The sequence below is a fragment of the Amblyomma mixtum genome, chromosome 9 (genome assembly GCF_055824585.1).
Source record: "Amblyomma mixtum isolate Tamu chromosome 9, ASM5582458v1, whole genome shotgun sequence".
Classification (NCBI taxonomy): domain Eukaryota; kingdom Metazoa; phylum Arthropoda; class Arachnida; order Ixodida; family Ixodidae; genus Amblyomma; species Amblyomma mixtum.
The window spans coordinates 104,601,825-104,629,603 of NC_143020.1; the positions used below are offsets into that span (position 1 = coordinate 104,601,825).

Sequence of the window (27,779 nt, forward strand, 5' to 3'; positions counted from 1 at the left end):
CTACTACATTTTGCTGAAAATTTGTTGCGGCAGAACAGCAAGGATTAAGGCTAGTTAGTGCCTCATTCTGTAATGAATAGTGCTAACTGACAAAACTTGGGAGGAGAAAACAAATGGTGCATCACATCCTTCTTTTTTTTTGTTCCTGATTTTGCACACTGTCAGAGTTAGTGCTGGCTATTTGAGAAGTCACCGTGGCTCGTCTGTTATGTAAGTGCACGGTGCGGTGCATTTATTTGTTCATGATTAGCTTGCTTATGCAAGCAGAACATGTGATGATAAAATGCCCCTGTACTTTTTATGCATGCACGAATGCATATGTAGTGACACCACGGGGATTATTTTAAGGTGGAAGCCTTTAATGCCTCATCGTTGTAAGCAGGAGTTGTCGACAGAAATTTCATGCTTTTCAATTGGTCAAAATGGGTGTGACGTCACTGTGCGCAAATTTCAAGCAGGGCCAATTGTACTTTGGCTAATAATCATGCAACGAATTAAAGGAATGGTATAGTGATGCTCCATGTAAGTGGGTCTGAGTTTAGTTAATTGCTTAATTAACCAATTAGCCTAATTAACATTTATAGCCAGACCAGATAATTAAATAAAACCAACTAGGAAATTGGTCGAGTTGGGCAATCGAACCAGGGTCTCTGGAGTGCGAGACGAGCATGCTAACCTCTCCGCCATGCCAGCTTGATGGTTTGGAATGAATAAAGGCGTGTCGAGTGAATATGGTGTCTTCGTTCACTCCCCTCTTGCTCCCTTCCCTTACGGCGAGGTTCAGGTGTCCACCGAGATATGCGGGACAGATACATTTCCTTTCCTCAGAAACCAGTTTACCAACGAGCAAGGTGTAGAGCCGAACGGGCGATGGCGTTCTGTGGACTCCCTGGCAGCATTGCAAGACGCTGTCGCGTTCCACTCTTAGAGGCGAAGCTTAACATCTTAACCACACATCAATGACACAAGCAACAACACTGCGCTTAAGACTTTTGCCTCAGCGCACTTTAGGTCAACAAAGTGCCCCCCTGAATTTTTTCCACCGCTATCCATTCTGCCTCGAATAACCAAACACAGATTTTTGCCTACCAGTGAGATGCAGTTTGTTTCTTTAACTCCCATTTCATTTTGTGCCTTACACTTATCAGCATCTCGTTGCAGGGGATTTAGCCTAGTTTCAGTAGTTAGCCAGTTCATTACAAATAGAGTTAGCTGAAGGCGGACCTTCAGCTGTAGGTGTACTACATAATAGGGAGTGGAAGGGGGAGGGGTACAAATTGGCCCAATATTTACAATCAGTGTACGCATTTTGTATCGTGATGCCGGACACAGTGCTTGGTGGGTGCAGTGTCGATTGCATGCTGGTATTAGTGGCAGCAGAAGCTAGTGTGGACCAAGCGAAAGAAAGGAACCTTTTGTTGAACAGTGTGGTTGTAATTTTCCAAGATGGATTTCAGAACTGGCTCATTACTTCTACACTAGTAATAGACGTGTGCCCAAGTGCGTTTTTATGCTTGCGCGTGTACAGATGCACTTTTGTGTGCTGCCTTTTAATGAGGGCTGCCATTGATCTGTTACACCACAGCGGTGCGAGTTTTCGACATTGGCTTCCCTTGTATCAGTAAGTGCACTGAAGAAAGCTGAGGAAAAATGTTGCATTTAACAACTGGTTTATGTACATCTGTATGCGTTCACCATCGTTACCAGACTTTATCCACAGAACATCACCTTGTCTAGTTTAGAGGTTTTCTCCGCTGCATTATCATACTAGATTCTATCAGTATCAAGCAGGATCTTTTAATTTTAGCTGTCGTCTCGTAACACGTTTGGATCTGTTGTTGGTCCTAATTTGGTGGCTTTTCTAAAACGTTCTCTCTTTGCATTTTGCCAGCCTTACACGTTGTGAGCATTCTTTCTGGTATAAGTTATTTTCTTACATTTGCTGAAGAGAGATTTGGTAACTTTCCAACTCGTCATCTTTAGAAGGTGACCTGTTTTAAAACTGCGCAGACTCCTTGGAATCAGTATGCATTTTTTGCACCTCTTCCTGTATATAATCTGCTCTTTGGTGCTGCATTCAGTGACAAGATGTCATTGGCGTTGTCTCAGGCAGTCTTTTTGTGTTGTTCTGCATCTTGCCAAACCATGTTCGTTATCAACGTAACTGTGTACCCATTGGACATTCATTGCACTGAAGCGATGAGATAGACATTTCTTAACAGTGAGCACTCGCTGGTTGACTTCGAGACCTCATAACTTCACAACAATCACTGCTGGGAAATCTTCAACTCGGTTAGTTATTGGTTGTGCCTGCAATCCGCACTTGGAGCTGCTTGTTCATTCCTTCCTAGCACTGAATCTTCTTTTCCTTCAGAAGCTGCTTCTGCCAGCTTTTGTTTCCATTGAGTCTTTCTTTCTTTTCTTAATGCATTATTGACCTGCATTGTGTTTACCATAATTCTGCTTCATAACTCTTCAATTGGAGAAGAGTATTGTAAAGAACTTATGCCACATGGTGAAATAGTGCAAAAAGAAAAAATAATGGAAGCGTCTAAGTCTTTTCAAGGTGGCCTATCTGTACTGCCATCTGCTGCGCAGCATCGTGTATCCAAGCGCTTGGGGGGCCGCCGGTCATGACATTGGCTGGAATGCAAGCACACTTTCATCCTGTCTCGTTCCCTGACGGGCTTGGGACAGCACTTGTCAGTTCGTGTTGGAAATTCAATCTGTTAGCTGAGGCTCGTGTCCACAGATGTTCTTTGAACGTCAGACTGTCCGGCAGAGAGATATGTGGCATTGTTTGACCGTGTGTGAGGCTGTCATTATGTGCAGCTGGGAATTTTTTGGTGTGTTGGCAGCAGTGTTCTGTTGTAGTGATGTTTGCTTGGCTTGCGTAAAAGCCAGTCGTGAGAGAGCCCGACGGTAGTGGTAAATGTTAGCTGCACCTTGTGTGCTGCACGCGGGTTAATGACATCCTAGTGGAAATCAAGAGGAAGAAATGGGCTTGGGCAGAGCGTGTAATGGGAAGGCAATATATAACCGCTGGTCCTTAAGGGTAACGGAGTGGATTCCAAGAGAAGGCAAGTGTACCAGGGGGCGGCAGAAAGTTAGGTGGGTGGATGAGATTAAGAAGTTTGCGGGGATACGGTGGCCACAACTGGCAAAGGACAGGGTTAATTGGAGAGACATGAGAGAGGCCTTTGCCCTGCAGTGAGAGTAGTCAGGATGATGATGATGATGATATGTGCTGCATATTTCTTTAGCATATTTCTTTAGGGGGGGGGGGTGCGTATTACGTCACGGAAGAGCCGCTAGTGCGCGCCTCGTAGGGAGAGGGCGAGGCAGTGATTAGGCGGAAACGTTTGCGTAGAGGAGGAGGTTGGTTTGCTGGCACATTCATGAGAGAGATTCGCTGACATCGATCGTTTTGGTCTGTTCGTTAGCGAACGAAAGGTAGCGCGACCACCGCGACTCGCTGGTGCCTGTTGCGCGCAAAAATGTTCGCTCATCGCGAAATCTTCTTCCAGGAATGCGCACGCTACTGGTCTTGGCGCTCTCGGCAGTTCCTTCCGTTGCTTCATTTTGCTCTCGTTTCTTTTTTTTTTGTTTGTCGCTCTGCAATTTGTTTCTCCCGAAGCCATCGTTATCGCTCGGCCCGGAAAGGGAAAAAAAAGAGAAACGCGGCACGCCGGTGCGATACGGTGCCTGCGCGGAAGCGGGAAATTGTCGCTCGGGTGTGCTCGGCCGTGACTCACGAGCGCAGGAGGAGCCTGTGGATCGCCCGCGTGTGCGCTCATGTGCGTTCCTGTGGTGCGCGCGTGTGGCGTTCGATGGGTGTCGGCTGTCCCAGCGAGGTCCGTCCACGTGTGGGCCATTGGTATCCTGGCTATCATCATCAGCAGCCCAACTTTGTCCACTGCAGGAGAACTGCTTCTCCCTGAGAGGGTTAGGGCTAGTGGGTAATCAACATGAGGTTCCATAGTGCACAAGGAAGGCACACAAAACGAGCGCTAATAAAAATTAGCCATCACTGCGGCGACCGCATTGGGAGGATGCGAAAGCATTGACGCCTCCTCGGCACTCGTCGCCTCTTTGCCTCTTTATTGATTAATTATCGATGAATTGATTGGTTACTGATCAATTGGTTAATTATCAGTCAAATGATTAATTATAGATCAATTGATTATCGATCATTGATTAATTATTGATTTTTAACCTTTTTGCTCGATGATTGATTATTCATTTTGTTGTTCAAGTTTGACGCCTTAATTGCTTTTCCATCCACTTTATATACCTGTCCAAACCATTCAACCCTCCATTGTTTTTGCTTCTAATAAACTAATTACTCCAAATCAGTGAATTGTTTTTATTCGATTACTTTGGATTTCATTCGCCAAACACGTTGCAGTCCATTTCGAACTTCTATTTTTTTTCACTCATTTGGTACGATATTCTGCTATTGCTTGCCGTCTGCGTCATTTTGACATTCAATTTTGACATTTGAACTCTAATTATTAGCTGTAATTAATTGCCTAATCATCTTAGCGACAATTTTTTTTTGCGCATCATCCTCGCACCGTCCTCTGTCGATCACAACCATTCGTTTGATGCTACCTCTTCTGAGGACGAGGCCGCCGCGGTGGCTCAGTGGTTATGGTGCTCGGCTGCTGGCCCGAAAGACGCGGGTTCGATCCCGACCGCGGCGGTTGAATTTCTTTGGAGGAGAAATTCTAGAGGCCCGTGTACTGTGCGATGTCAGTGCACGTTAAAGTACCCCAGGTGGTCGAAATTTCCAGAGCCCTCCACTACGGCGTCTCTCATAGCCTTAGTCGCTTTGGGACGTTAAACCCCATAAACCATAAACCAATATTCTGAGAACGTAACAGATGCTGCGGGCACGTTTTGTGGACACGTTTTGGCGACGCGACCCCGCCGACGTAGCCTAGAAACGCTTTCGCATTGATAACTTCTTCCATCGACCTTCGGTTAGACCTGACCTGTGACAACTGCAGCTTGCATGTACTCGCGAACTTCCTAATATCATCCGTCCAGCCTGCTATGCCTGCCTTCTCTTGGAATTCATTCGGTTACCCTAAAGGACCATCGGCTATCTTCGCCTCCCATTACATGACCTGCCAGTGTACATTTCCGCTTTGTTTCATTTAAAATGTCATTCACTGGTATTTGTCTCCGCCCCATTTTGCATCCCTTTCTTTTCTCTTAATATGAACACTATCACATACCTCTCCGTTGCTTGTCTTACTGTGTGTTGACTTGAAGTCTGCCTGAATTAATCCTGCTTTGGGACATTTGCTGTGTCAGGCTCCAGATTTTCCTTTGAGACAGTTTTTTTGTGCCGATCCGAAATGGGGATCACGGGGTCCTCATCAGTCATGACATCCCAATTTTAAATTTCCTCACAACAAATTCATCCTTTTACTGCCAATCAAGCATTTGTGAATAAAAAATATTGGACGGAGTTTTGCTCGCTGTTCCTTTAATGGACTGTAGACACCAAATTTCTGCTCGAGTGTTTGATGTGTTTGACATTGGTATACATGGAGTGTCCCGTGGTATTAGTCTATGATGACTGCTAAATAATTTATAATCTAATTTCTTCTTGACACTATTTCGGTTTCGATTTCATCAACCTAACGATGGCTATGACATGTAGTTGGACTTCAGGTCATGTGAGGCTACAAAAAAACTGCAATATAACTGCCGATACATTGTTTGTTGCATTTCCAGCTCTTGAAGCAGGCTGGTTTAAATGCTGTAGTGAATTAAAATATGTATCAACGTTTATATTGGATATTTCCTTGCCTCACGCGGCCTAAAGTTCAACTACACGTCGCAGCCATCATTCGGCTGATGAAACAGAAGCAGCATGAGGAAAAAAATTCAGTTATAAATATAGCGGTCGTAGGTGAATACTACATGGTGATCCATGTATTCAGATGTATCACGCATCGTTCGAAAGAAGAAAACGTGTAGCAAAATTTAGGCATCTATAGTCCTTTAAGGGCGACGCAGCTTTCAGCAAAGATTTTCCTATTTCTTGATGTATTTAGACAAATTTTTTCGCGCTTATTAGAAATAGTTGTATGACTACTCTCACAAAATTTCACTGCTAAATCTCTTAAAAATTGTTTTCAGTATGTGTTTCTCTTTACAATCATGGCTGATCCGCAGAAGTGATTGCAAACTGGGCCATTTTTCATGAACTGCGCCGATCGCGAACCACATAACAGGTGCCCGTCACGGAACACGAGTTTGCGCACCCTGCATCCCCACCTTGATGCTTGGCTGCGTCTCTCCCTTTCCCTCTCTCTCTCTCTCTCCCCCCCCCCCCCCCCCCTGCAGCCATCGCGGCTTTGATATTGCGGCCTTGGCAACTTCTAAATTTGACAAGGGGAGTGGGGGGGGGGGGGGGGGTGATTCACGGTGCTTGACAGCTGCCATCCTCTCGCGGGGCTGAGAGACAAATTAATTTCTGTTGCCCGCCGTGCAGGGCCTCCGCCAGCTCCCAGGGGAAACCGAATGTGCCGAGGGACGAAATGGGTCTAGGAACCTGCGCCCTTGCCCCTGTGGCCTCGTCTTTTTTTCCTCTTTTTTTTTTCCGTGTTTCCTGCCCGCAGCGTAGTTCTCATCTCTCCAGCTTTCTACTACTTCTTCTTGCTTTTCATTATTAACGGTCTTGAAACTTTGTGATTTATTCTTTTTTTTCGAAGTCAAACTGCGAGCACTGCTCTACATTTAGCCCCCCCCCCCCCCCCTTTTTTTTTTCTGGATTAGGGCAGTTACAGGAACGAGCACGCAAATGAGATAATGTTTGGCAGTCGTGTCAGGGCGAGCTGTGCATGGGATGCCTTGATAACGAACATTTTCTTGTTGGACATAATTTTGTGCAACACAGGCTGGTTCTCGGCAGTCACGCATAGGGACGCGATAAGTATAAAAGTTTGAAAAAGCTCGTCTTGGCTTTGTTTCAAGTTTAGGCTGTCTCGCTGCCATTTAAAACTGTGACGGATCGGAGGTCCTTCTTGCTCTTAGACGAGGGAAAGGAGTTGAGAATTCAGTTATGATGGGTGGGAAAGTGCATCCTGATTTTTATTTTGGCAAATTTAACGAGAAGCCAAGGAAGCGCAAAAGCTGCAGTTTTTGATTGTTGTAAAATGCTTTGGTCTTTTCATATTGATGTCAGTGAGGGCAAAACAATTTAATTGGGCGCCTGTTCCTTTTTTTTTTGTGTTCTGTTTGCACTTTCATAAGAAAAGCACAGCTGAGTTGTACATGTCGGGCTTTTCTGCCATTGTGCATTATTGTGACACTTTCTGTTCCTTGTTAACTATAACTGCATATTCATGTTGCTTGCTAGGCCCAGCTGGTAGCAAACATCTAAATTTACTTACTGGCCGCATGCTCTTGCCATTAAAACAAGAACTTTTGCTTTTAACATGTTCTGGCATTCCAGTGATTCCATCGCTTACAAAATAGAGAATTTGCTTCAGATCGTCACAAAGGAATAGAGACAGCAAGAGATAATGGAAAAAAAAAGAAAGAAAGGGAATACGAGCATGTCAAAAGTAAAGAAGTTTGGTTGGCGAGAGCTTTCACACGTGACACAGAATCGCACGCAGCAGTTGTGGCAAATCTGCCTGCCTACCTCTGCTGGCTTTGTCACGTAGGTGACCCACGTGACGAAGAAAGTGGGGCAGCGTGCGGGCCTGTTGTGAAAAAAAGGGTACCCTTTCAGCTTTGCCTCGCCCCCGGTGCCAGTGACGAATGTACCCGGCGGCGCTTTCTCTCTCCACCCCTTGCTTTCTCGTCCTGCCGTAGGGCGGGGAGGAATACACGTGTCGACCCCGGGTGCTGGCGGTGTCTTAATTGTGGCACTGTTGCCAAAACACTGCCCTGAGTCACCCTCAGGCACGCTTGTGCGTAGGTCCTCGCAGTGGTGCATCTGCGCCTCTTTTCTTTATTTCTTTTTTTGAGGCGCAAGGAGCTATTAATGATGTGCTCGTGGAGCTTGGGTCTTAGTAACGGTAGCTTGCTGAATTTGCTGAAGGCTTGGGACTGCCGTCACAGCTCATGAAGAGCCGATGTTCGGGCAGTCATTTCGAAAATCTTCTACCCCGAAGAGGTCACCGCTAACTTGTGCGGAAAGATCTAGTGTGCTTGGTCTTGCGGAAGCATTCCGGTTGAGCCGATTTGTCTGACACCACCTGCGGATAGAGCATCGCAGGGCAGCAGCCTGCAAGACACCTGCTGCAGCTCCATTTACCTGGGCATTGTGCTCCGAAAGCCTTTTCGAAAGGCTTTCTTTGATGCGCCTTTTCTTACCGCACCTGACCTGGCTGGGCCCGAAAGGGGTGCCCCCCCCCAGTATACAAAAGGCGCAATAAAGAATACCTTTGTGCTGCGCAGGTCTACTACAAAGACCCATGTGGCTGACAACACTCGCTCGCTGCGCCAAGCGCGTAGTTTCCGAAAGTAGCGGGGAGGGGGTGGGGGGGTGGGTTCAGACTCCAAGCCGAAGCCCAAGGAGGCGGCGGCATCGTCTGCGTCTGATAAGCCACTGACAACACGGGCGTTGTTTCCGTCGTCTGCCGTGCACGTCCTGTACCTCCGCCATCTGCTGCCTACCTCTCCTCCTCCTCCTTTCTCCCTTGCACCCCATCTGGCAGCCGCGTGACGGCTGACAGATCATTGTTCACCTGGCGGTCGTGGCTGGTGTGCCACCCCCCCCCCCCCCCCCCTCTTCTTGTCGGCAGCCTGTGTGGTGCCGCACCTCCCGCCTGTCACGTTCCCCTCGATTAATGGCTGAAGCGAGCGTTGTGCCTGCGTTATACTAGGAAGGAAACCAAGGTGTTGAGGGGCATGATAGTGCAGGCGCTGTTCACATCTTGCAACGTCGGCTTTATCGCTGTGTGCTTGCTTGTAAACGGCAACAAAGTTGGTTTTTCACCACCCGCACATAGAAAGCATCCGCTCGGCATCCGCAGTCGGGAAGCGTTCGCATGCCATCCGCACTTGGGAAGTGTCCGGAGGCCATCCGCACGTTGAAATAGAACGGAGTTCATCAAAGAACCTCGTTGAGAAAATGTCCTTGCAAAGACGCTTCGCATCAGCCCCGCTGCGGTGGCACAGCGGTTACGGCACTCGGCTGCTGACCCGAAAGACGCGGGTTCGATCCCGGCCGCGGCAGCTGAATTTCGATGAAGGCGAAATTCTAGAGGCCCGTGTACTGTGCGATGTCAGTGCATGTTAAAGAACCCCAGGTGGTCGAAATTTTCGGAGCCCTTCACTACGGCGTCCCTCATAGCCTCAGTTGCTTCGGGACGTTAAACCCCAATAAACCAAACCAAACCAAAGCTTCGCATCAGTTTAACCTTTCTTTCTTGCATCTTTCTGACGTGTTTATAGGGAGTGTCACTAATTTCAGGGCGAGCATGGTTTATTTTTGGTTAGCTTGTGCTGCCCCTTGTAGTGGAATTTAGCCGAAGAAGGGATGGACTGGTAGAGACCATTTGTCGACATTATTTCACTGCAAAAGGAGAAGGGAGTCATCGCTACCTAGTTGCGTCACTTTTTATATTCAGCCACAGATCAGAACGAAAAATTTGCTTGTCATTGGAAACTTTGAACACAGCCATTCTGACCAACTTCTTAAGTTTGCTTTCAATGTGAATTCACGTGGCCACCTTCTGAAAAGAATGATTGCGAATGCAGCTTCCTTTAGGGCTCCCCCCATTCCGCTATTCTTTTTTTCTTGATGTCAAGAAGAGGGCCGTTGGAATTAAAAAAATTATTTTCGACTCCTTTTTCAAGGGAGTCGTGACATTGTGGGCAAGGAGGCTGCGAGGGGAGGGCAACCTTCCGTGAAGATCACGGCACCGCAGCCACCATCGCCACCGCCGCTGGCAACAGCAATGGTGGCATCGGTATCCCGACCCAGCGGCAGCCAAACGAACAACGTCTCCGTGCTTCTGCCGCCGCTGCTGCTTCTTTTGCCTGCGCCGCGCGCCCCCCCACTCCGTCCCAACGCTTGCCTGCTCTCCCCCCCCCCCCCCCCCCCACCCACCTCGAAGAAGTCTGATCGGCTAAATTTAGAACCCATCCCTCCCTTCCTGCTGGCCTCTGTTCCCTCTGCTCTGTATCGCCTTCTACCCCCTCCCCCTCTCATGCAAACATGGGGGCTGCTGCCACCTTCTCGCGTTGCCTGGCGGGCTTGCTATTCCGAGGATGATGAAATACTGCCGACCCCCCTCCATCTGCATTGCTTTGCTTGTGGTAGGCCCTGAAAGAAGGGGTGGAGGAGGTGGCTTGGATGATAGGATAAAGGAAGGGGTTGCGTTGTTCTTTTTGTAACGGCCGGCCCTGAGCTTGGTGCCCATGTCCTTTCTGTTTTCTCTTTGTTTTTCACCCCTCAGCTCATTTCTTGCTTTCACGGTTTGGTGCTCGCCAGTGAGCGGCAGAGAAGGGGATGAGGAAGGAAGTTGTCATGCTCGCGGAGCGATTGTTTGTTTAGGCGGATGCGCGTTCTTGAAGGGTCGATGAGGTCGAGTCGATTCGGGGCGAAGGGGGAAGTTGTTCTCGGTGTGCGTTCGTCTTGTGGAGAGGTGGGCTGGGGGCTGCTGTGGGTCCTCGTTCTGCTGCTGCTGTTTATTTATGATACCCTCAGGGTATGAAAAATGCATCGCAGGGTGGAGGGGCAAACAATGGTCGTCGGGAAAAGAGAATGGAAATTTTAAAGGCACAAAATAGTGACGGAAAAAATACGCTGTGTCGAGAATATAAAAAAATACCAAAATATTCCAAAGCCTCTGCCTCTCTTGTTGTCGTGTTACCGTTCTCACCTTAGCATGTGAACTTCGTGTTACCTTATAATTTTTTTACTGCACTTTTTGTTGACACCAGCTCATATTGAGCATTTCATTTTTTCTTTGCTGCTGTAGGCATGTGTATATATAAATGCCTAGTATTATTTGATTCCTGAGATGACATTGGGCTTCTGGACGAACTGATTCCTCTTAACCAGTACTCTCTCTGCACGTTCTTTATGCAGTGAACTTTGTCTTCCCATTTCCTACACATCGTTTACCCGAATCCCTTCCCCATGCAGAATAGCAAGTCAGTAGATATAAATGCCAGCCTCATTCTCTTTTTTAATTATAGAGCCTTTCTCTCTCTCTCTATCTCTCACTCGCTCGCAGTATACAGGTCACTCAAGGAAGCAGGCACAAGTCCTTAATGTGCGAAATTTTATGCATTTTAAATGGCCCAGAATTATGGCTAAGTACAATAGTTTGAAAAAATTGATGACTGAAATTGTTTGAGAGCGCTGTGTAGTCCTTGGTCTCGCTGGCTTGTCTTAGCCATTGTAATGCTGGGATATACATGTGGCAGCATTTTTGGTTCCTGTTGAGGATTTACTGAAAATTTTGCTGAAGTTATGAAACGACTAGCTGCACAGCTTCAGAGATAATGTGCAACAGCGGGTCTGATTCTGGCTTGCAGAAAACAGAGAGGGAAAAAAAAAGAATTTAACCCGGTGTTATCTTCTAGTGCATTGTTTTTCATGGGTGGTTTTTCAATGGCTGTCCATTTGTACAGCTGATAGCATTCAAATACATGCACACGTGCTTGCATTTTTTTTCTGACATTTTTTAGTGGCCAAGATGTCATAGAAGCAACATTTTTTCCTTTCGTAGTGAAAGGGGTGTGCTTGTTGAAATTTATGGACCAGATCGTTTTTGCTGTTAGATGTAGAAGTCTTTTTTTATTCTTTTTCACCTATGGGGGCTTCATTTATCCATAGAGATCGGCTTGAATGTATTTATTCTTCATCCTGCATTGAGAAAACTGCAAATCCATGGTCACAAGCATCTGTGTGGAGAAAATAACTGCTACTCACATGTAAACACCTCAACTGAATAACTCCAACACCAAGTGCAAGGCTTTGTCAACAGCCCTGCTCAGTCTTATCACATCAGTGCACATTACACTTCTTCCATGTTGTGGAAACCACTAAGGAGGGTGGAATTGCTGTTCCTGTGCCTGTAGTGTGAATCTGGTACCTTGTGCTTCGTCTTAAAAGAGGATTTTAAATGTTAACCGCTTTTATTTCTGTTCTTTTCTGCTGTTTTAATTTTATCAGTATCCTCAAGGCCAAACAAAACCTTGCATCGGGACGTTAAGTACTCATTATGTTCCTGATCATACAGTGTTATCCATTGAATTTTTATAAAGAGTTTCACTTATGTTTAGGTAACCCGCCACGGTGGCTCAGTGGTTACGGTGCTCGGCTGCTGACCCGAAAGACGCGGGTTCAATCCCGGCCGCGGCGACCGAATTTCGATGGAGGCGAAATTCCAGAGGCTCGTGTACTGTGCGATGTCAGTGCACGTTAAAGAACCCCAGGTGGTCGAAATTTCTGTTTCACTACAGCGTCCGTCATAGCCTGAGTCGCTTTGGGACGTTAAACCCCATAAAAACCAAACCAAACTTATGTTTAGGTAAATGTGGCAGTAGAGTAATAAAGTCACTGTGGCATATGTCAGACTCGTTTGGTTCAGAGGAGTTGAGAGCTAGCCCTTTGTGCTCTTGTTAGTGCTGGCATTGCTGTTATATGATCAGCAGTCTGAATTGGTGCCCATAGTTTATGTGTGTGCCTGTGCATGGCACATAAGATTTGCAAGCCCGTGATGCGAGGCTGTGCGAGAGCTGTGTCTTCTGTAATAAAACGAAACTGCTTACAACTAATGCGGCAGTCGTCATTCTTGCTCCTGATATGTATGCACTGTCATGGAAATCACTTCACGCACACATGTACATGCACACACATAATATATAAGAAGCCCTTATAATATGAGCACAAAACAAAACATTTTTACTTAGCCTTCATAGGCAACCTGCAAATATTCTTTATGTAGCCGCATGCATACCTTATATTCACCTTGTGGCACAGTCTGATGTCGATTCAGGGCATATTTTGTTGTTGAACGGATTAGCATCCGTCAATGGGTGATTTAGATTCAAATCTTGAGTTCATATTAGCTGAGACAGGTTTTGTGCTTCTTCATGGATTCAGGACTGTGGATCGCCAATTGGAATACGCCATTAATCACACTTGTTGCTGGCTGCAGTCAGATTGGTTGCTTTATGCAACTGCTTCAGAATTGCGATTGCCTGTAATATGTTGATATATCTCGGGAATGTGCTTTTGTGTGGAGAATTGTAGTGCTCCAAAGCATTGGTGCGCTTATTTTAACGCTTTCTTGATTGTTCGCCATGAATTGAAGTGTGAGCACTCGTGCTAGTGCCTGCATATGGGTTTTCTCAAATTTCATGGTGGAAGGTTAAAAATAGCCTTTCATAACCTTATTAAAGTTATGAAAGGCTATAAAAGGCTGGAAACCTCTTGCTCCAGCTGTCAGTTCCAGTATTACATTGCATTTTTCACTTGCTATCACACTTGCTATCACCGTTAAAGAACCTCACGTGGTCGAAATTGCCGGAGCCCTCCACTGTGACGTCTCTCATAGCCTGAGCCGCCTTGGGGCGTTAAACCCCACAAACCAAACCAAACCAAACTTTTTAATGTCGAGGGCCTACTTAGCTTTTTGATCAGGTAGCAGTCATAGTCCCTAGTCATGTGCCCCCAGTCATCTCCAAGCCATACCCTGTCGCAACTGCATGGTCTTCAACGTGAAACATCGTCTTAATTTCCGTTGTGGCCGCGTTGAAGGTACACACGCTTGGGATTGCAGTGTGTTCATTGTTGTCGTCGTCCTTCTTGCAGGCGTGCATCGACGACAACATCGCGATGGTGGAGTTCCTCGTTGAGCGCGGGTGCGACCTCAACCTCGGTGACAACGAGGGCTGGACGCCGCTCCACGCTACGGCTTCCTGTGGCTTTGTCAGTGTGGCCAGGTGAGAACATGCGGCCTTGGCTTGCCATGCAGAATTGAACGAGGGGACGTTTCAACGCCGAGAACTGATGCTTGCAGGGTGGCCTCAAAGATGCTGACGGACCTAGTTTATCTTTATCTATTCATTGCGGCTTGTAAACCAAGAAAATTGCTTTATATTGCTGGGTATCAGTCGACTTTTTTTTCTTTTTTTTTCTAACAATGACGATCTGAAATGGGGATGTCAACCTATACGCAGAACCAACCTATCTACAAGGTCTACGGTAGTTCTGGCCCAGCGGCAGGTAGTACACTCCTCTTGACATTGCCCATTCCCACATGGAGCGTCGTGCGTCAAAAAAAAAAATCTTGCGTGCAAACTGGTTCCGCTATAAAAGTTTCGAATTGCTTACCATGTACCCATCTGGCTAACGCTGACTTTCCCGAACGAGCAGTACACAGCGCAAGGGCAAACTTTCGGTAACCTCCAGACCATGCGTTGTGCTGGAATTCGAAACTGCAGAACTACTGGACCATTGCCAGTTTGGTTTGCTACCAGTTAGCTGGCCACAGGCAGGTACGGAAGGCAGGATGGGATGCCATTTCATTGGCTTTGATCTTGTTTGCCTCTGACTGCTGACCTTGTCACTGCATTGTGAAACGCTTTTTGCGTTCAGCTGCTGGTGCCGAGTTGCCATACCGCAGTGGTAGAGAGGGGGTAGGTAACGCGGTGGCTTTACAGTTGGAGTCAGCTTTTGTGTTTTGGTCAGCAAGGGCTGTAGGTTGGGGGGTCGACTCACATTCAGAGTGGACTTATACGTGTCAATATGCGGTACGCACTGCTGTCAAGCCAGGGTTTATAGACTGTGGAGTTATTCAGAGAGATGAGCATTTGTTCTTTTTATCTCCGAACAGCTGTGTATGTTGTGTGGAGATTTCTCATAAGGGTGGCATTGACCCTGCATCACCAACTCACCCGACTCAGTGATGTGGCGGCATTTTCTAGTTGGCTTTCACTTTTATGCTCGGTGACAGTACCTATTTTGGGCTAGGATGAGTTTAAAGCATGAAGATTTTGTTCCGTAACTAATAGGAGCTGTGCTGCCATCTATCACTGTGGTGGCAAAACTTTTCTACAGCACTAATCCCCCCCCCCCAGTTTAATGGGAGCTCTGTCCCCGCATCAACACGTGGTTGCACTCCTCCGGCCAGTGTAAAGAATCCGCCTTTTCTTGAATTGGTTTTGTGCTGTCTGTGCTTACATCCGGTTAATACTGGCTGAAAGAGACGAGCAGTGCATTCAAAAGTAGTAGCAAGCACGGCATGTCGCAAAGTGCCACACCTGTGTACTATGCAAGCAGGAAGCATCCTGTGGTTTAGCAAAGAAAAGTGTTGACACTTTTGTTTTTAAGCGGCACAGCAGTCTGGGTAACAGGTCTGGGTCTGGGTAACCTGGACTGGGGAGCCAGACTTCTGTCTCGCTGTGTGAAGGAGCCACTGGCCTTCCTTCGTTGACTTTCGTTGGGGAAATTTTTCTGAAGGTCTCCGGTGTTATACTCTTCAGTAGTGTGTGCTCTGTAGTTAGCCTTTGTCCATTTGGCATAGGTGACCAAGTTAACACATCGTGGGGCCGCTTCTAAGTGTTGCCTGAAAGAAGTGTGGAGTGCTTTTCTCCTTTAATAGACCTGGCACACCATTGGTTCCCTGCAGGTACCTGATTGAGCACGGGGCCGACGTATCACGGGTGAACAACGATGGCGACCTTCCCATCGACATTGCCGAGTCGGAGGAGATGGAGGAGCTGCTGCAGGCCGAAGTGGATCGGCTCAGTGAGTGGCTGCGGCTTTGGCTAATGCGTTGCCGGATTCTTGCAACTTGCCCTTCCCCCCCGGTTGACCAAAAGGCTGATCAACAGCGGTCCCGGTGGATAGATTGAGGACTGAGGGGTATTGAGATTACGTTTTTTCGTTGCTTTGAATACGTGGTATTGAAAGCCAGAGTCCTCGGCACAGGATTTCCAGATGACGGGGAAAGGATCGGGGTCGTGGCCACTGTAAAACAGTTGGATGTTAGGCTCTAAACGCTGTGTGGGGTGAACTATTCAAGTTTGTAACCGCCTGCAGAAAAAAAATTGGGAACTGAAAAAATTTGGACTTCAGCCCAGGAAAACACTCTGTGCAAAACAGGAGATAACAATCGAAGTACTGAGTTGGAAGTTAGTTCTGGTACTGTCTGCCAAGGGCCTCGCATTGTTTTGGCCTGTGGTCATGAGATAACTGACATAACGATGGTTATCACCTTGCAAACAGCACCAGGGCAGTTTGCGAGCAGCGAGGCTGGGAAGGGACGGGGTGAAGAGTTCGCAGCGGCGTTTGTTTTGATGGGACGCGGCGTACGGTCATTCCCACGCCTTCAGAGATCACGCCGTCCCGGAAATAGCAGATTCAGGATTTGAGTTTGTGTGGGGTGCGTCGTTTGTTCCTGCCCTATACCTCGTGAATCCTCCCCCCCTCTTCAACCCGGGAAGTTCCCGGGTCTTCTGGCAACTTTCCTCGGTCTTCCCCCCTCCGCCCACCAGACGCCTACATGTGCTCCCCCGCCCGCCACCTTTCGCCGAGAATAACCCGCGGCAACTAGTTCACGACCGAAGCCTCTGGTTAGCGCCTTCTGGCCTTCTCGCGCGTGTTCCGGCGGTGCGAGCGGCGGCTTGTTTCAGTTCTTCCCTTTCCTCGTGCATCTGTCTGCCTGTGCGTCGTTCTCAGTGTCACCGCTTGTCAGAGCAGCGAGGAACGAGAGGGTAGACAGTGAGGATAGCGGCAGAGGGCATGGAAATCACACCGCCACCCCCCCCCCTTGTTTATTGTGCTGGCAGCAGGCGGCAGGGGGCTGCATTGTTGCCACGGTTGCACGCCCCGTGGCACGCGCCGGCGTCTTTATGCCGGGCCGGCACTGTGCCTGCACTGGGCGCCCGCCTTGTTATAGTGGCTGCAGTGTGGCCAAGGACAGGGCTGGTTGGCCTCTTGGTATTCAGTTCTGACAGCGGGGTATGCCGCAGGGAAGGGTTCGGATTTAGACGAGCTTGAGGAAGGCTGCCTGCAGTGGGTAAAGCGACGAAAAATGGGTCGAAGCGAAGGTGGTGGCTGACGTACGGCCTCTTTTCTTCCTTTCATCCTTTCATTCCTCCTTTCCTTTCTTTCGTCTTCTCTTCCTTCCTTCCTTTCTTTGTAATTTTTGTTTTTCTTCGTTCCTTCCTTCCGCTCTTTCCTTTCTTTATTCGTTTGTTGCTCCCGCTCTTTTCTTCTTTTATCCTTCCTTTCATTCTTCCTTTCCCTTTTCCGTATTTATATTCTCTCTTATCTGCAGAGGCAATGCGATGTAGATAAGACCTGCGGGGCCTCCTTTTCCGCTGCAACCTTTCATTCCATTCTAACAGATGCTTGGTCAGTTATTTCGAAGTGTGAAGGTGTTGGGGAAGGCGTTTGTGGGGTCTGTTGTTTGCCGCCTCTCGGTTGCGTAGCAGGGGCGGTCGTTGTGCCTTGCATGAAGTGTGTGAAGCGTGTGGTTTCGATTGCGGAAGGGGGGGGGGGGAAGGAAGGAAGGAAAGGGGAGGGGGGGTGAAAAATTCTGCTGCTCCTAGCCCTAAAGAAAAGTGTGGTTTGTTGCCGAAAATGGTTTACGTTCTAAAAACCAGATGGCGCCACTAGGTTGAAGTTAACATTGCGTCTCTGTTTCCATATTTTACAAACAGCATAACGTCCCGCAAAATATTTGAGTTTAGTATACGTAAGTATGCATACGTTATTCATAAACTGTCTAATGCTCTTTTAGTGTTAGGTACATAGACAGCGTCTATTTATACACTTGCAACAATGCATGCACCAAGAGCCGAACAGCAGATGACAAGGCTCAGAGGAACACTCTTAACGCTGCCTTCTGATTGGCTGGGGAGGTCTCGAGCCTCCATAGTGCTGCTACAAGACATTTATGAGATGAAGTGTAGGTCTATCGTTGGAGGTCTTATACTGTGACCTGAGCTTTCTGAATAGAGTAATCTTTTAATAAAATTAAGGCACAGTTGGCTTCCACTATGCCTTTGATCAGTAAGGTCAGCTTTACCGTGTGACATATTTTGCCTTCTCCTCGTGACAGTAGTGTCGTGGGGAAAATGAGTACAAAAGACCAAAGTAGTACAAGCGCACACTGCACTCACCTTGTCACGCGGTTTTGTTGGAATAGTGTTGCCAGTCGGTGTTGTGTCCTAGGTCGTGCAGGCAGCCTTAGGAGAAGCACCACTTTCAGAGGCATGACGCGCTGTTTGGCGTATCGAACTTTCCGGTGAATGAGAGTTCAATAAGCACAAACTGCAGGGCTATTCATTTGTGGGAAATTTTCAAGGGATGTTCTGACTGTTTGATGTAAACAATAATTCAATATATACTTAATAGGGGATATTCGAAATTCTGCAAGTGCGCTTTCCCACATGACTATGTTGCTAAAGACAAGACTCCTTCTCTATCAAACAACTGCGTGGACTACAGGACAGGCGCTAAGGATGTGGATAGAATGTAAGGAACGTGTTTTGGCAGAATCAAACAAAAAACCAGTCCTTCCTGCTTTATTTCAGCTGGAAACGCATGGTGGCCATCTTGTCTTGGGCAACACTGTTATGCGGGAAAGCGCACTTGCGGAATTTGGGATATCCCCTATAGACTGCACTTCCCCAAACAGTGACCTTGGCAGCACAACCTTCAACGTACATAGTCCCTTCAGAATGTGCGTGACGCAGTCACAACATTTGCGTACATGCCTGCAGTTAGTGCACCAGGTTTTAAAGTCAGGTGGATTTTTATTTATATATAAAAGTGACAAGCAGCATTGGAAAGGGTGAAAGGACTTAGAGGATGCACATCAGAAACTTTTGAGGCCCGTGGGATTGGTGCGCGGAGAATGACTTGTTGCACCGTGGCTGGCGTTGCAGACGTGGACTGCGAGGCGGCGCGGAACGAGGAAGAGAGGCTGATGCTGGAGGATGCCAAGCAGATGCTGAACAACAACCGGGTGCCAGACAAGGTGCACCCCAAGACCGGCGCCACCTCCCTGCACGTGGCGGCCGCCAAGGGCTACCTCAAGGTCATGAGGTCGGTGGCCGCTGTTCTGGGAACAGCGTTTGGGCTTTCAATCTTGAAGCGGCATCTGTTGTCTCCTCTGTCATCCCATTTCTTAGCACTCTTCCCCACGGTTATATTGGTGATTATAAACTGTTCGGGATGGCAGGTGATGAGAATGGGATTGGATTGAATGAAGGCAATTGTTGAATAATACTGGGCCAATGCAGTAAGTTCTTTACTGGCCAGTCTAGCATTTTTTTTTTTTCGCCTATTCTATTTCTAGAACAGTGCGGTGAGGGGCTAGTTGGTATGAAATTATGAGAACAAATAATAACTGCGCAAAAAGGACGGGACAAGAGAAAGAGAACCACACGGGACAAACGAAGACTAACTACATACTGATTTATTCCACCAGCTCCTCTCTCCTTCAATAGCAAAGCGCATGCGCACCAACCACAAAAACAAAAGCCACACTCATCTCGTGGAATCAAGAAACCCAACTCCTTGCAGTACAGGTGTACTGAAGCATCGCTAACACATTTGTCAGGCCCTAATCTCGCGATTTCCAAGGCCTCGATAATTTCCCCTTCTTTCTTATCCCTCGAGTGTCCGATAACCTTAGTCCTGATGAAAAGCGGATTACAGTCTTTGTCATCATGCTTGCAAATGTTACAATGCTTAGGCAGATGCTGCCCCCTTGAATCAGCTAAGGAATTGGCATGCTCTAATAATCTAATGTTGACGCAGCAGCCAGTTTGCCCTATGTGCACCCTGCCACAACTCAGGGGAATCTGATAAATTGCATTGCATGTACACTGTACGAAGTTATTCCTGTGGTTAATGCCACACACAACCTTCTTTTGCTTATCTTTTATCGCTAAATTGCACAGACGCGAAAACTTGCAAGGTGCAGAAAAAAATGACAGCGCCGAATTTTCCGGCGACCCTCAGTGTCATCCTGTGCAAGGAGCCGATTTTGTCGGTGGCCAGGACAGAGCTTTGCCTGAATCAGTGACGGTGGACAACAAGAATAAAAATGGAATAGAATAGACAAGGGTAACCGCCGGGTACAGTACGGTCCACTGTTAAAGGGAACATGCGATCGCGTGGCCTCTGTGCTTCGTGGTGCACTGCCACCGAGAACTTGTGGGCATTGTCGGCACAAGACACCTGCGCAGTGAGCACAGCGGCTGGCCTTTCCACGCATGCGCCTCATGCCGCATATTCTTGCCGCATCTAGGCAGCAGGGCTTCGTGAGGTGCGGAGGGCACGTGATTGCATGTTCCCTTTAACAATGGATCGTACTGTACTTGTAGCCAGGCTCTGGCCTTGGCCTTCAAGCTGTGGGCGAACTCCAGGAAGCCCAAGTTTGTTTCGGAAGAAACTTTTAATAGATGAAACTGCAAGGTGACTGCTGTACTTTTTTTTAGAGACTCCTCCGTTTTTTTTTTGTTTTTTTTTCTGAAGAGCATCATGTCGTCATTGTGAGGTGTTATCATTGACAGGGAGAGCTACCTGGCCTGCAGTGGGTGGCCATTGCAGTTGCAAGTTTTCGGTTGGCCTCAGTCTCTGTGGCTTAGTTTTCTCCCTGGATGGAAGAAGGAGAGTCCATAGAATTGTGAATTCAAAGAGAAAAGCTAGGTGCAGCTAATAGTTTGCCAAATTTGTGTTTGTAACTTTAGCGTAATGGTAAAAAATATAAAAAAAGAATTGGCCACTTATTGTCTTGCTTGCAAAAAAAAAAAAACCACGCGTCAGCTGACATAGCTGCATCTGTGGGTGGTATTTTATGAGGAGGCGCATTTTTGGCACAAAAACAGAGAAAGTGCTTTTTTTTTTTTTTGCCCGCTTGGCTCAGGAGGAGTGGTTGACGTTGGCACCAAGGCTTTGGTATTTACTGTCCTGGCACTGGTGCCAAGTGGGTTTGGGCATGTGCTGTTTCTGCGAAGGCTTTTTGGAGCGTGCATAGCTGAGAAAACATGCTAGAAATGCCCTTATTGAAGCATTTGTGTTATTCTTTGTTGCTTCTTTCTCATCTAGGCCAGTCCAGAAGTCCTCTTGAAATCGATTAAGTCATCGTGCATTCGTCATCAGTTTCAGAGTTACTACAGGGTATCCAATCCAGTAGAATGTTTTGCTGCCAGCTCTAGAATGCCTTGTGACTGATGCTTTGAAAAGCTGTAATGTTGCAAGGAGTAAATAATGAGGAAAGGTGATCTGAGAATGAAATCAAGCAGAAATGCGAAAATCGTTTCTCGAGTAGCCATCTCTCGTATTGGTGCTGTAGAATCTAGTACTGCTGCCACTAGGTCACTTTCAAAGGCTATTGAATCGAGAGCCTTCAAGGTTCTTGATTGCTGTCGAAGTTCAAGGGGTTGTGCCGGTGCTACACGACCAACTGTATTGCTATCAAGAGATTCTGTCATCTCACACCAAGGTGTTGCGACACTACCGTCGTTGCCAGTAACTTTGCTTTGGTTGAACAATCAAGTTTAACCTGAAAAGGTTAGAAACAAGATGTTTATTCATTGCAGTAGTATTGATAAGTTGAAACGAACTTTGTTGTCGTGGACGAGCTATAGTAGCATTCATGCACTTTTGAGGAAGCTGGTTTCGGTTGTTTTTATATCACTGGCAACAGTGGCATCACCCTTGCCGCAGTGTTCTCTCACCTGTGCTGCCTTTTTTTATTCCGCGAAATGAGCTATTTCAAAGTTCCGCATTTTTCAGACATGATACTGCTCCGATTTTATTCTTCCGCACGTTACTGCGAGTGCTCCGCATCCGGGAGTGCATGCAGCCTCCGCTCGAAGGCCTTCAAAATCTCGGTAGGGTTCTGTGCTGCTCCGTTGACTCAATGGCCGTCTGAGCCACTTGTGTAGCAGCGGTCATTTGGTTTTGAGTCAGCGAGCTATCATTTTGAGGGCCTTCAAAATGACCACATGAGAGGGGTATGAATACCAATAGCTAAGTTTAAAACTAAAAGCAGGGAACGTGCAGCGATCACTTGTTGATTAGTGTTGCCTGTTGTCCTCCCGGGTAGTAAGCCCGTTATGTCATTTTTACTTTTACTGCCCACCTCAACGAATGCCTCCACCGTGCAGTGTGCTGATCCAAGCGGGGGTGGACCTGAACGCCCAGGATGTGGACGGGTGGACGCCCCTGCATGCGGCCGCCCACTGGGGCCAGAAGGCAGCCTGCCGCATCCTGTGCGAGAACTTGGCCAACATGGCCCTGCCCAACTACGTGGGCCAGACCTGCTTCGACCTGGCCGACCCCGAGGTGCTGCCGGTCCTCGAGGAGCTCCGCAAGAAGCAGGACAGCGTGCGTGTTCTTCTGCTTTCGGTCTCTCCCTCTCCTGCCCCATTAGTGCTTCGCACTCTCCCAGAGTTCCCCGACTCTCCCAGACCAGAGAATCCACTCGGTTACCCTGTCAAGCTATCGGTTATCTATTCTCATTGCATGTCCTGGCTAGGTTCATTCTCACTTCTTGATTTCAGGCTGAGCGTCATCAACTTGCAGTGACTCTCTTATCTTTTCAGCTCTTTCTTCATCATAACATTGAAGCGGAATTTTTCTTTCCGTGACGCCATCTTTGGTTAAATTTCAAGCTTTTTCGTCTGGCAATAATTTTGGCCCCGGGCTGTTTCTTCTGCCTAATCAAATGCTAACCTCAAGCTGTTCACACATTGATGAGCTTAAAGGTGAAGTGAAGAGGAATCTGAACTCGTCTTTTTGCCGCGGGAACTCGATCTACACGTTCCGAGCATTCTTAGAAACTTCGATTTATTGCCTTGTGTGGCCGATTTCTCTAATTAAATCGAATTAACTTCCAGCTCCCGCCCTTTTTTTTTTTTAATTCTCCCCGTACGGTGGGCGGAGTTGACCAGCGCGTGGAGTGCCTTTCAGCCAGTTGCGTGGTGGCTTGTTGCTCTGCCATCGGCGGAGTAATACGTGTAGTCCGTAGAAGCAAATAGTCCGCGCGCATTTTTATTTCTGCGGGCTTTTTTTGCGGCTATGTTATTTGCGAATGAAACTATTTATTCACGGAAAGCTTGAAACAAAATAAAACAAGAGCAAAGCCTCCACGGAGCTGGCTTAAAGGCACTCCACGCGTTGGCCGACTCCGCCTACTGTATGGGGAGAATTAAAAAAATAAAGGTGGGAGGCGGACGTTAATCCGATTTAATTAGGGAAATCGGCCGCACAGGGCAATAATTCGAAGTTCCTAAGAATGCTCGGAACGCGTAGGACGAGTTCTCGAGGCAAAAAAGACGAGTTCAGATTCCTCTTCACTGCACCTTTAACGACCCAGCACTGCCTCGGCGTGGAACGTTTCTCCGCTGACTCGTTTGGCCTTCCCGTGCAGATGCAGAAGGAGCGTCCCGAGATCCAGGAGATCCTGGAGAGGAAAGCGCAGCGGCCCCCTCCTCTCAAGCGCCGGACTTCGGTCACACGCATGAGCTTGGCCGACAAGAACAGTGTGGTGGTCAAAGACACCTCGGCTGAGCGCACCGCCATCGAATCACAGCTCCTGCTTGCCAAGGTCGACGAAGAAGGTCAGGGGCCTGGGTGTTTCTTTTTATGCGTGCAAATTATAATTGCCGCTGAAGCATGTATTCTTGTTGGTACATTTTCTTCAGAGGGCACATTTTAGTCTTGTGGGCTGCCTCATCAGGAGGGATAATCTTGTTGGTAGAGGGGCACTCTTGTCAGGAGAGAAGGGCACTCTTGTCGGGAGCGGCAGGGGCACTTTTGTCTGGAGGGGCAGGGGCACTCTCATCAGGAGGGTCACTTTTCGGGAGGGACACTTGTCACTGAGGGCATCCTCATCCGGTGGACAGTGTTATGCAATTCTTGTCAGGGGAGATGCACCCTCTTCAGGTATAGTCTTATAAGAGATATTCATGTGGCATAATGAGCATAATTCTGTGATGCAGCATGCATTATGGCAGTGCATGCCAGAGCCGGTGGTAAGATGATCAGACATGCATGTGGCTTTTCACCGTGCTCCATATTGACCAAAATCGCATCCGCTGTGACACCAATACATATTTCCTCTCGGGCACTGTCTTGTCAGAGGCACAGTCTCTTCGGAGGGGAGTGCTGTCTCGTCTGGAGGTACAAACTTGTTGGGGGTAAAAAACACGATGAACAATCTCGTCAGTGGGGATGAACAATCTCGTCAGTCTCTAGGCGAGGGGTGGGGGCAACATTGTACAGTCAAACCCGAATATAACGAACTCAGATAGAGCGAATTATTCCTTATAACGAACACTCGAAGTTGTGATATCGTTATCCATATGAAATGTATTTTTTATAACGAATTACACATTGGATACAGCGAACTCTCAGCGCGCGCGATCGCTCGCCAAACGCCCGCCAACGCGCCTTTGTGCCCGCATCCAGTATCTCTAGGCAGCCATTTCCGGGCCGCAATCGGTGCCGCAATCGCCTCGATCGCCGCTATCGCGTGCAATCGGTCGTCAAAGGACCGCCAACGCGGTACTGCGCCGGTTCCATGTCGCGACGCCCCGCTGCCTGCCCCCGCGCCGCGCTTTCGTGAAATGCAGGGCAATCGGCCCGGGAGGCTCTTTCTGCAGTAGCTTAGGGCTCCCTCCACTGCGCATGCGCGGCCCCACGACGCTTTCCCGCGTCTTCTCAGCTTTCTTTGCTCGCGTTTGCAAGTCGTGCTGCTCGCTTCCAGACGTCCCTACTTTGCTGCCGACACATTCCGCCGCTACATCCTGCAAGATGACGACGAAGCAGCGGCGTGCCGTGCCGCTTTCTTACAAACTGGAGATGATTAAAGGCTGACGTTGCCGCGCACTTCAAGATTCCGAGGAGCACGTTAAGCACCATCTTGAAAAACAAGTCGGCCATCAGAGGAAATGCGCAGGAGCACCCAAACGCTGACGGCTGTCGTCTTCGCAAGCCGGCTTACGAACTCGCGTATAACGAATTTGGTACTGAGGTTTGTTAAAGGTTCGTTAAAAGCGGGTTCGGTTATAACGAAATACTTCATATAACGAACTATTCGCGTCGAATCATGCTATTCGTTATAAACGGGTTTGACTGTAGTTGGTGGACGTTCTCAGCTGGTTAGGCTCTCATCAATATCGCGCAGAGTCATCTCAAAGACATTTTTGTTTGGGGGACATTTCAGGATTTCAAGAGAAACTCTTTGCCCTGGCCAGGGCTTCCAGGGCATGGAGAAGGCTGTCATGTAGCATGTATTCAAGTCAACAGGAGAGTAACTGGAGGTGAGGGGAAGGCTGTGAGAGGAGGGGATAGTTTAGAACATGTCGGTCACGGCGAGGAGGGACAGAGACTTTTGTGCAGTGGTGATGGACCATGTGGAGGGTCCGTCACCCACCTCTGGATATGTTATGGTGAATGGCTGTAAAGATGATGGCATGCTGAGCAAGTTGTTCTTGCTACTTTAGGAACAACGCACTGTATGTGGTACATGCCTTGCAACACATTAGTGCCAGTTTGCCATCATTTCCTTTTATCTGCTTTGAGCTTATCTGCAGTCTAGAAACCTTGAAGGGACCATTGAACTTCTTGAAGGGACACTGAGGAGAAATTGAAGTTGGCTTGTATCGACAGAATACCCGCTCCTGATTACAAAAACGCCACTCATACTGACAACAAAGCTCTTGTAACGTAGAAAAGAGCAAGAACCAAAATACAGGTATCGCCGTCACAGGCCAAACTCGCAAGTACAAGCGTGATGACGTCATAAAACAAAGCAGTGTTGCTAGAACCAATTGTTCTAGAAACTCTAGGACCCGAGAAGTCACAAATCACTGAGGCGCAGCCAATGCATGCGCAAATATCCTTGACGTCGCCAGATGGCGCCACATGCCCGGCAGCTATGCGCGCGCCTGAAGCATCGGGACCAATCAGCGCCTGCTCGCCAGTAGCAGGCGGGGTCCCGGTATTCCGCTAGCGGTAACAAGGTACACGGTATGCTAAAGGCGTCTATTTGCGAGAACTTCGCTGACGACGTCGAGAACAAGATCCATCGTAACGCTGGCAAAACGCCAGTGCAAACGTAAGCGAAGCGACTATAGCGACGGCCGCAATAGCCGATAGATGCCTTCAACGTGCGGCCGGCGGTAGCTTTCTTTTCGGCTGCTACTGGGCCGCTATGCTGGCCGCCAGAAATCACGGAGTCTGCGTTACGTCATGTTTCTCGTCACTTAGTCCTGTGTCGTCATAGGAGAATCCCAAGTTTGAATCAGAGCGGCGGGAAAAACTTTTTCAACTTCGAATCCAAATTTCTTGGAAATAAATGCATCTTTCGCTGCCGGCCAAGTGGCAACAAAGCCATGAAATGCCGAACTATCGGATTTTGCTATAAAAGAAATATTAATAGTGCTCTCCTCACTGTCCCTTTAAACTTATACCCCTGTCAGACTAGCAGATTTAATGTCATTCAAACCTAATGGCATTCGATGCATCGAATGTCATTCTGTCTCTTTCGGTGCTACACGGAAAGAAATAATGTCATTCGAAAATGATGGCATCGGCGATCAGTGAAAAAAAAATAGTCCAACTGAATGACATCAGCGCAAATAAAATATGTCTGAAATTGTTGTGCATCGTTTCAAAAGCGGGTGAGAACATTTGTGTGTCGTATTATAAGCTTAAAATATTATTTTCGGCCATTCTGCACCACTTTAGCCATCAAAAGCCAAGCCAAGTACAAAGTCAATTACAAATCCAATAAATGTGAAACAAAATGGCTGACATGGCGGCGCGCTGAGCTTGGAAATGAATTCCAGAAGGTGAACTGCTCAGTTACGTCTTTAAGTACCTTCGAGCTTAACGAACATGGCATGCCAACCAACAAGAATCACGCATCTCAAAATGACCGACAGTCGCAGGAAAGATGCTGCTTCACGCTCGGCCGCTGCGGTAGGCTGCTGAGACCAAGAGTAACAGCTACCCACGACAGCCTCTAGTGTGAACAGATACACACAAACAGACTTTTTTTTTAGCAAAACTAAATAAATGCATTTTCTAAGTTTGGCAGTGTGCACATTAATTTCTTCAGGTCGCTTGTTCCTGCTGCGTATCTGGTGTCCAGGGTACGCATTCGGTTCGAGATCGAATGCGAATGAGTTCCCCTAACTCATTCGATGGCGAAAGTCATTCGAACCTAATGACATTACATGTTCCCGTGTAGCAGTCGATTAATGACATTAGATGCTAATGTCATTCGATTCGAATGACATTAAATTTGCTAGTGTGACAGGGGTATTACTCTGGCTCATTTCTCAAATGAATTTCCACCTGTTTCCATGCAGTGGAGCGAAAGTCGGAAGAGCGGGAGATCCGGTTGCATCCGAGCTCACTGGAGGAGCGGCAGGTGGCGCGCAAGAACGAAGTCAATCGGGCGGTGAGCAACGCATACCTGGGCGCCGACACGGACAACAAGCCCAAGGCAGAGAAGGAGAAAGAGGAGGAGGAGGTGACGCTGGCGCTCAGGCGGCTGAGGCGGCCCAGTCCCGACAACGCGGAGCCGGTCTCCGCGGAGGTGACTGTTGCACACCCCGGGCTGGCCCCGAGGACTGTCGAGTCGCCCCCCATCGCCGTGGCAACCATCACCATCGACGACAAGGCGAGTATTCACTGTTTATATCATAGCCTTGGCCTTTGTGTTCGTGGAGGTCATGTTCCAGAACGGTTTTTGGTGCTTGCGGTGTCAAAGTGCCAAGCGGTGTGATGGGACAAAAGAGCAATGTGA

General features: G+C 47.9%; 1 protein-coding gene across 4 annotated transcripts in view; it reads left to right on the forward strand.

Moving 5' to 3' along the window:
- Mbs (Myosin binding subunit) overlaps positions 1 to 27,779 on the forward strand; it is a 79,236-nt gene that overhangs the window by 5,077 nt on the left and 46,380 nt on the right. For all 4 annotated transcript variants that reach the window (XM_089561070.1, XM_089561071.1, XM_089561072.1 and 1 more), the window contains exons 2-7: positions 13,805 to 13,935; positions 15,624 to 15,742; positions 18,892 to 19,051; positions 22,126 to 22,345; positions 23,391 to 23,580; positions 27,340 to 27,653. In XM_089561070.1, the coding sequence (XP_089417196.1) occupies positions 13,805 to 13,935; positions 15,624 to 15,742; positions 18,892 to 19,051; positions 22,126 to 22,345; positions 23,391 to 23,580; positions 27,340 to 27,653 (1,134 nt within the window). The remainder of the gene's footprint in view (positions 1 to 13,804; positions 13,936 to 15,623; positions 15,743 to 18,891; positions 19,052 to 22,125; positions 22,346 to 23,390; positions 23,581 to 27,339; positions 27,654 to 27,779) is intronic.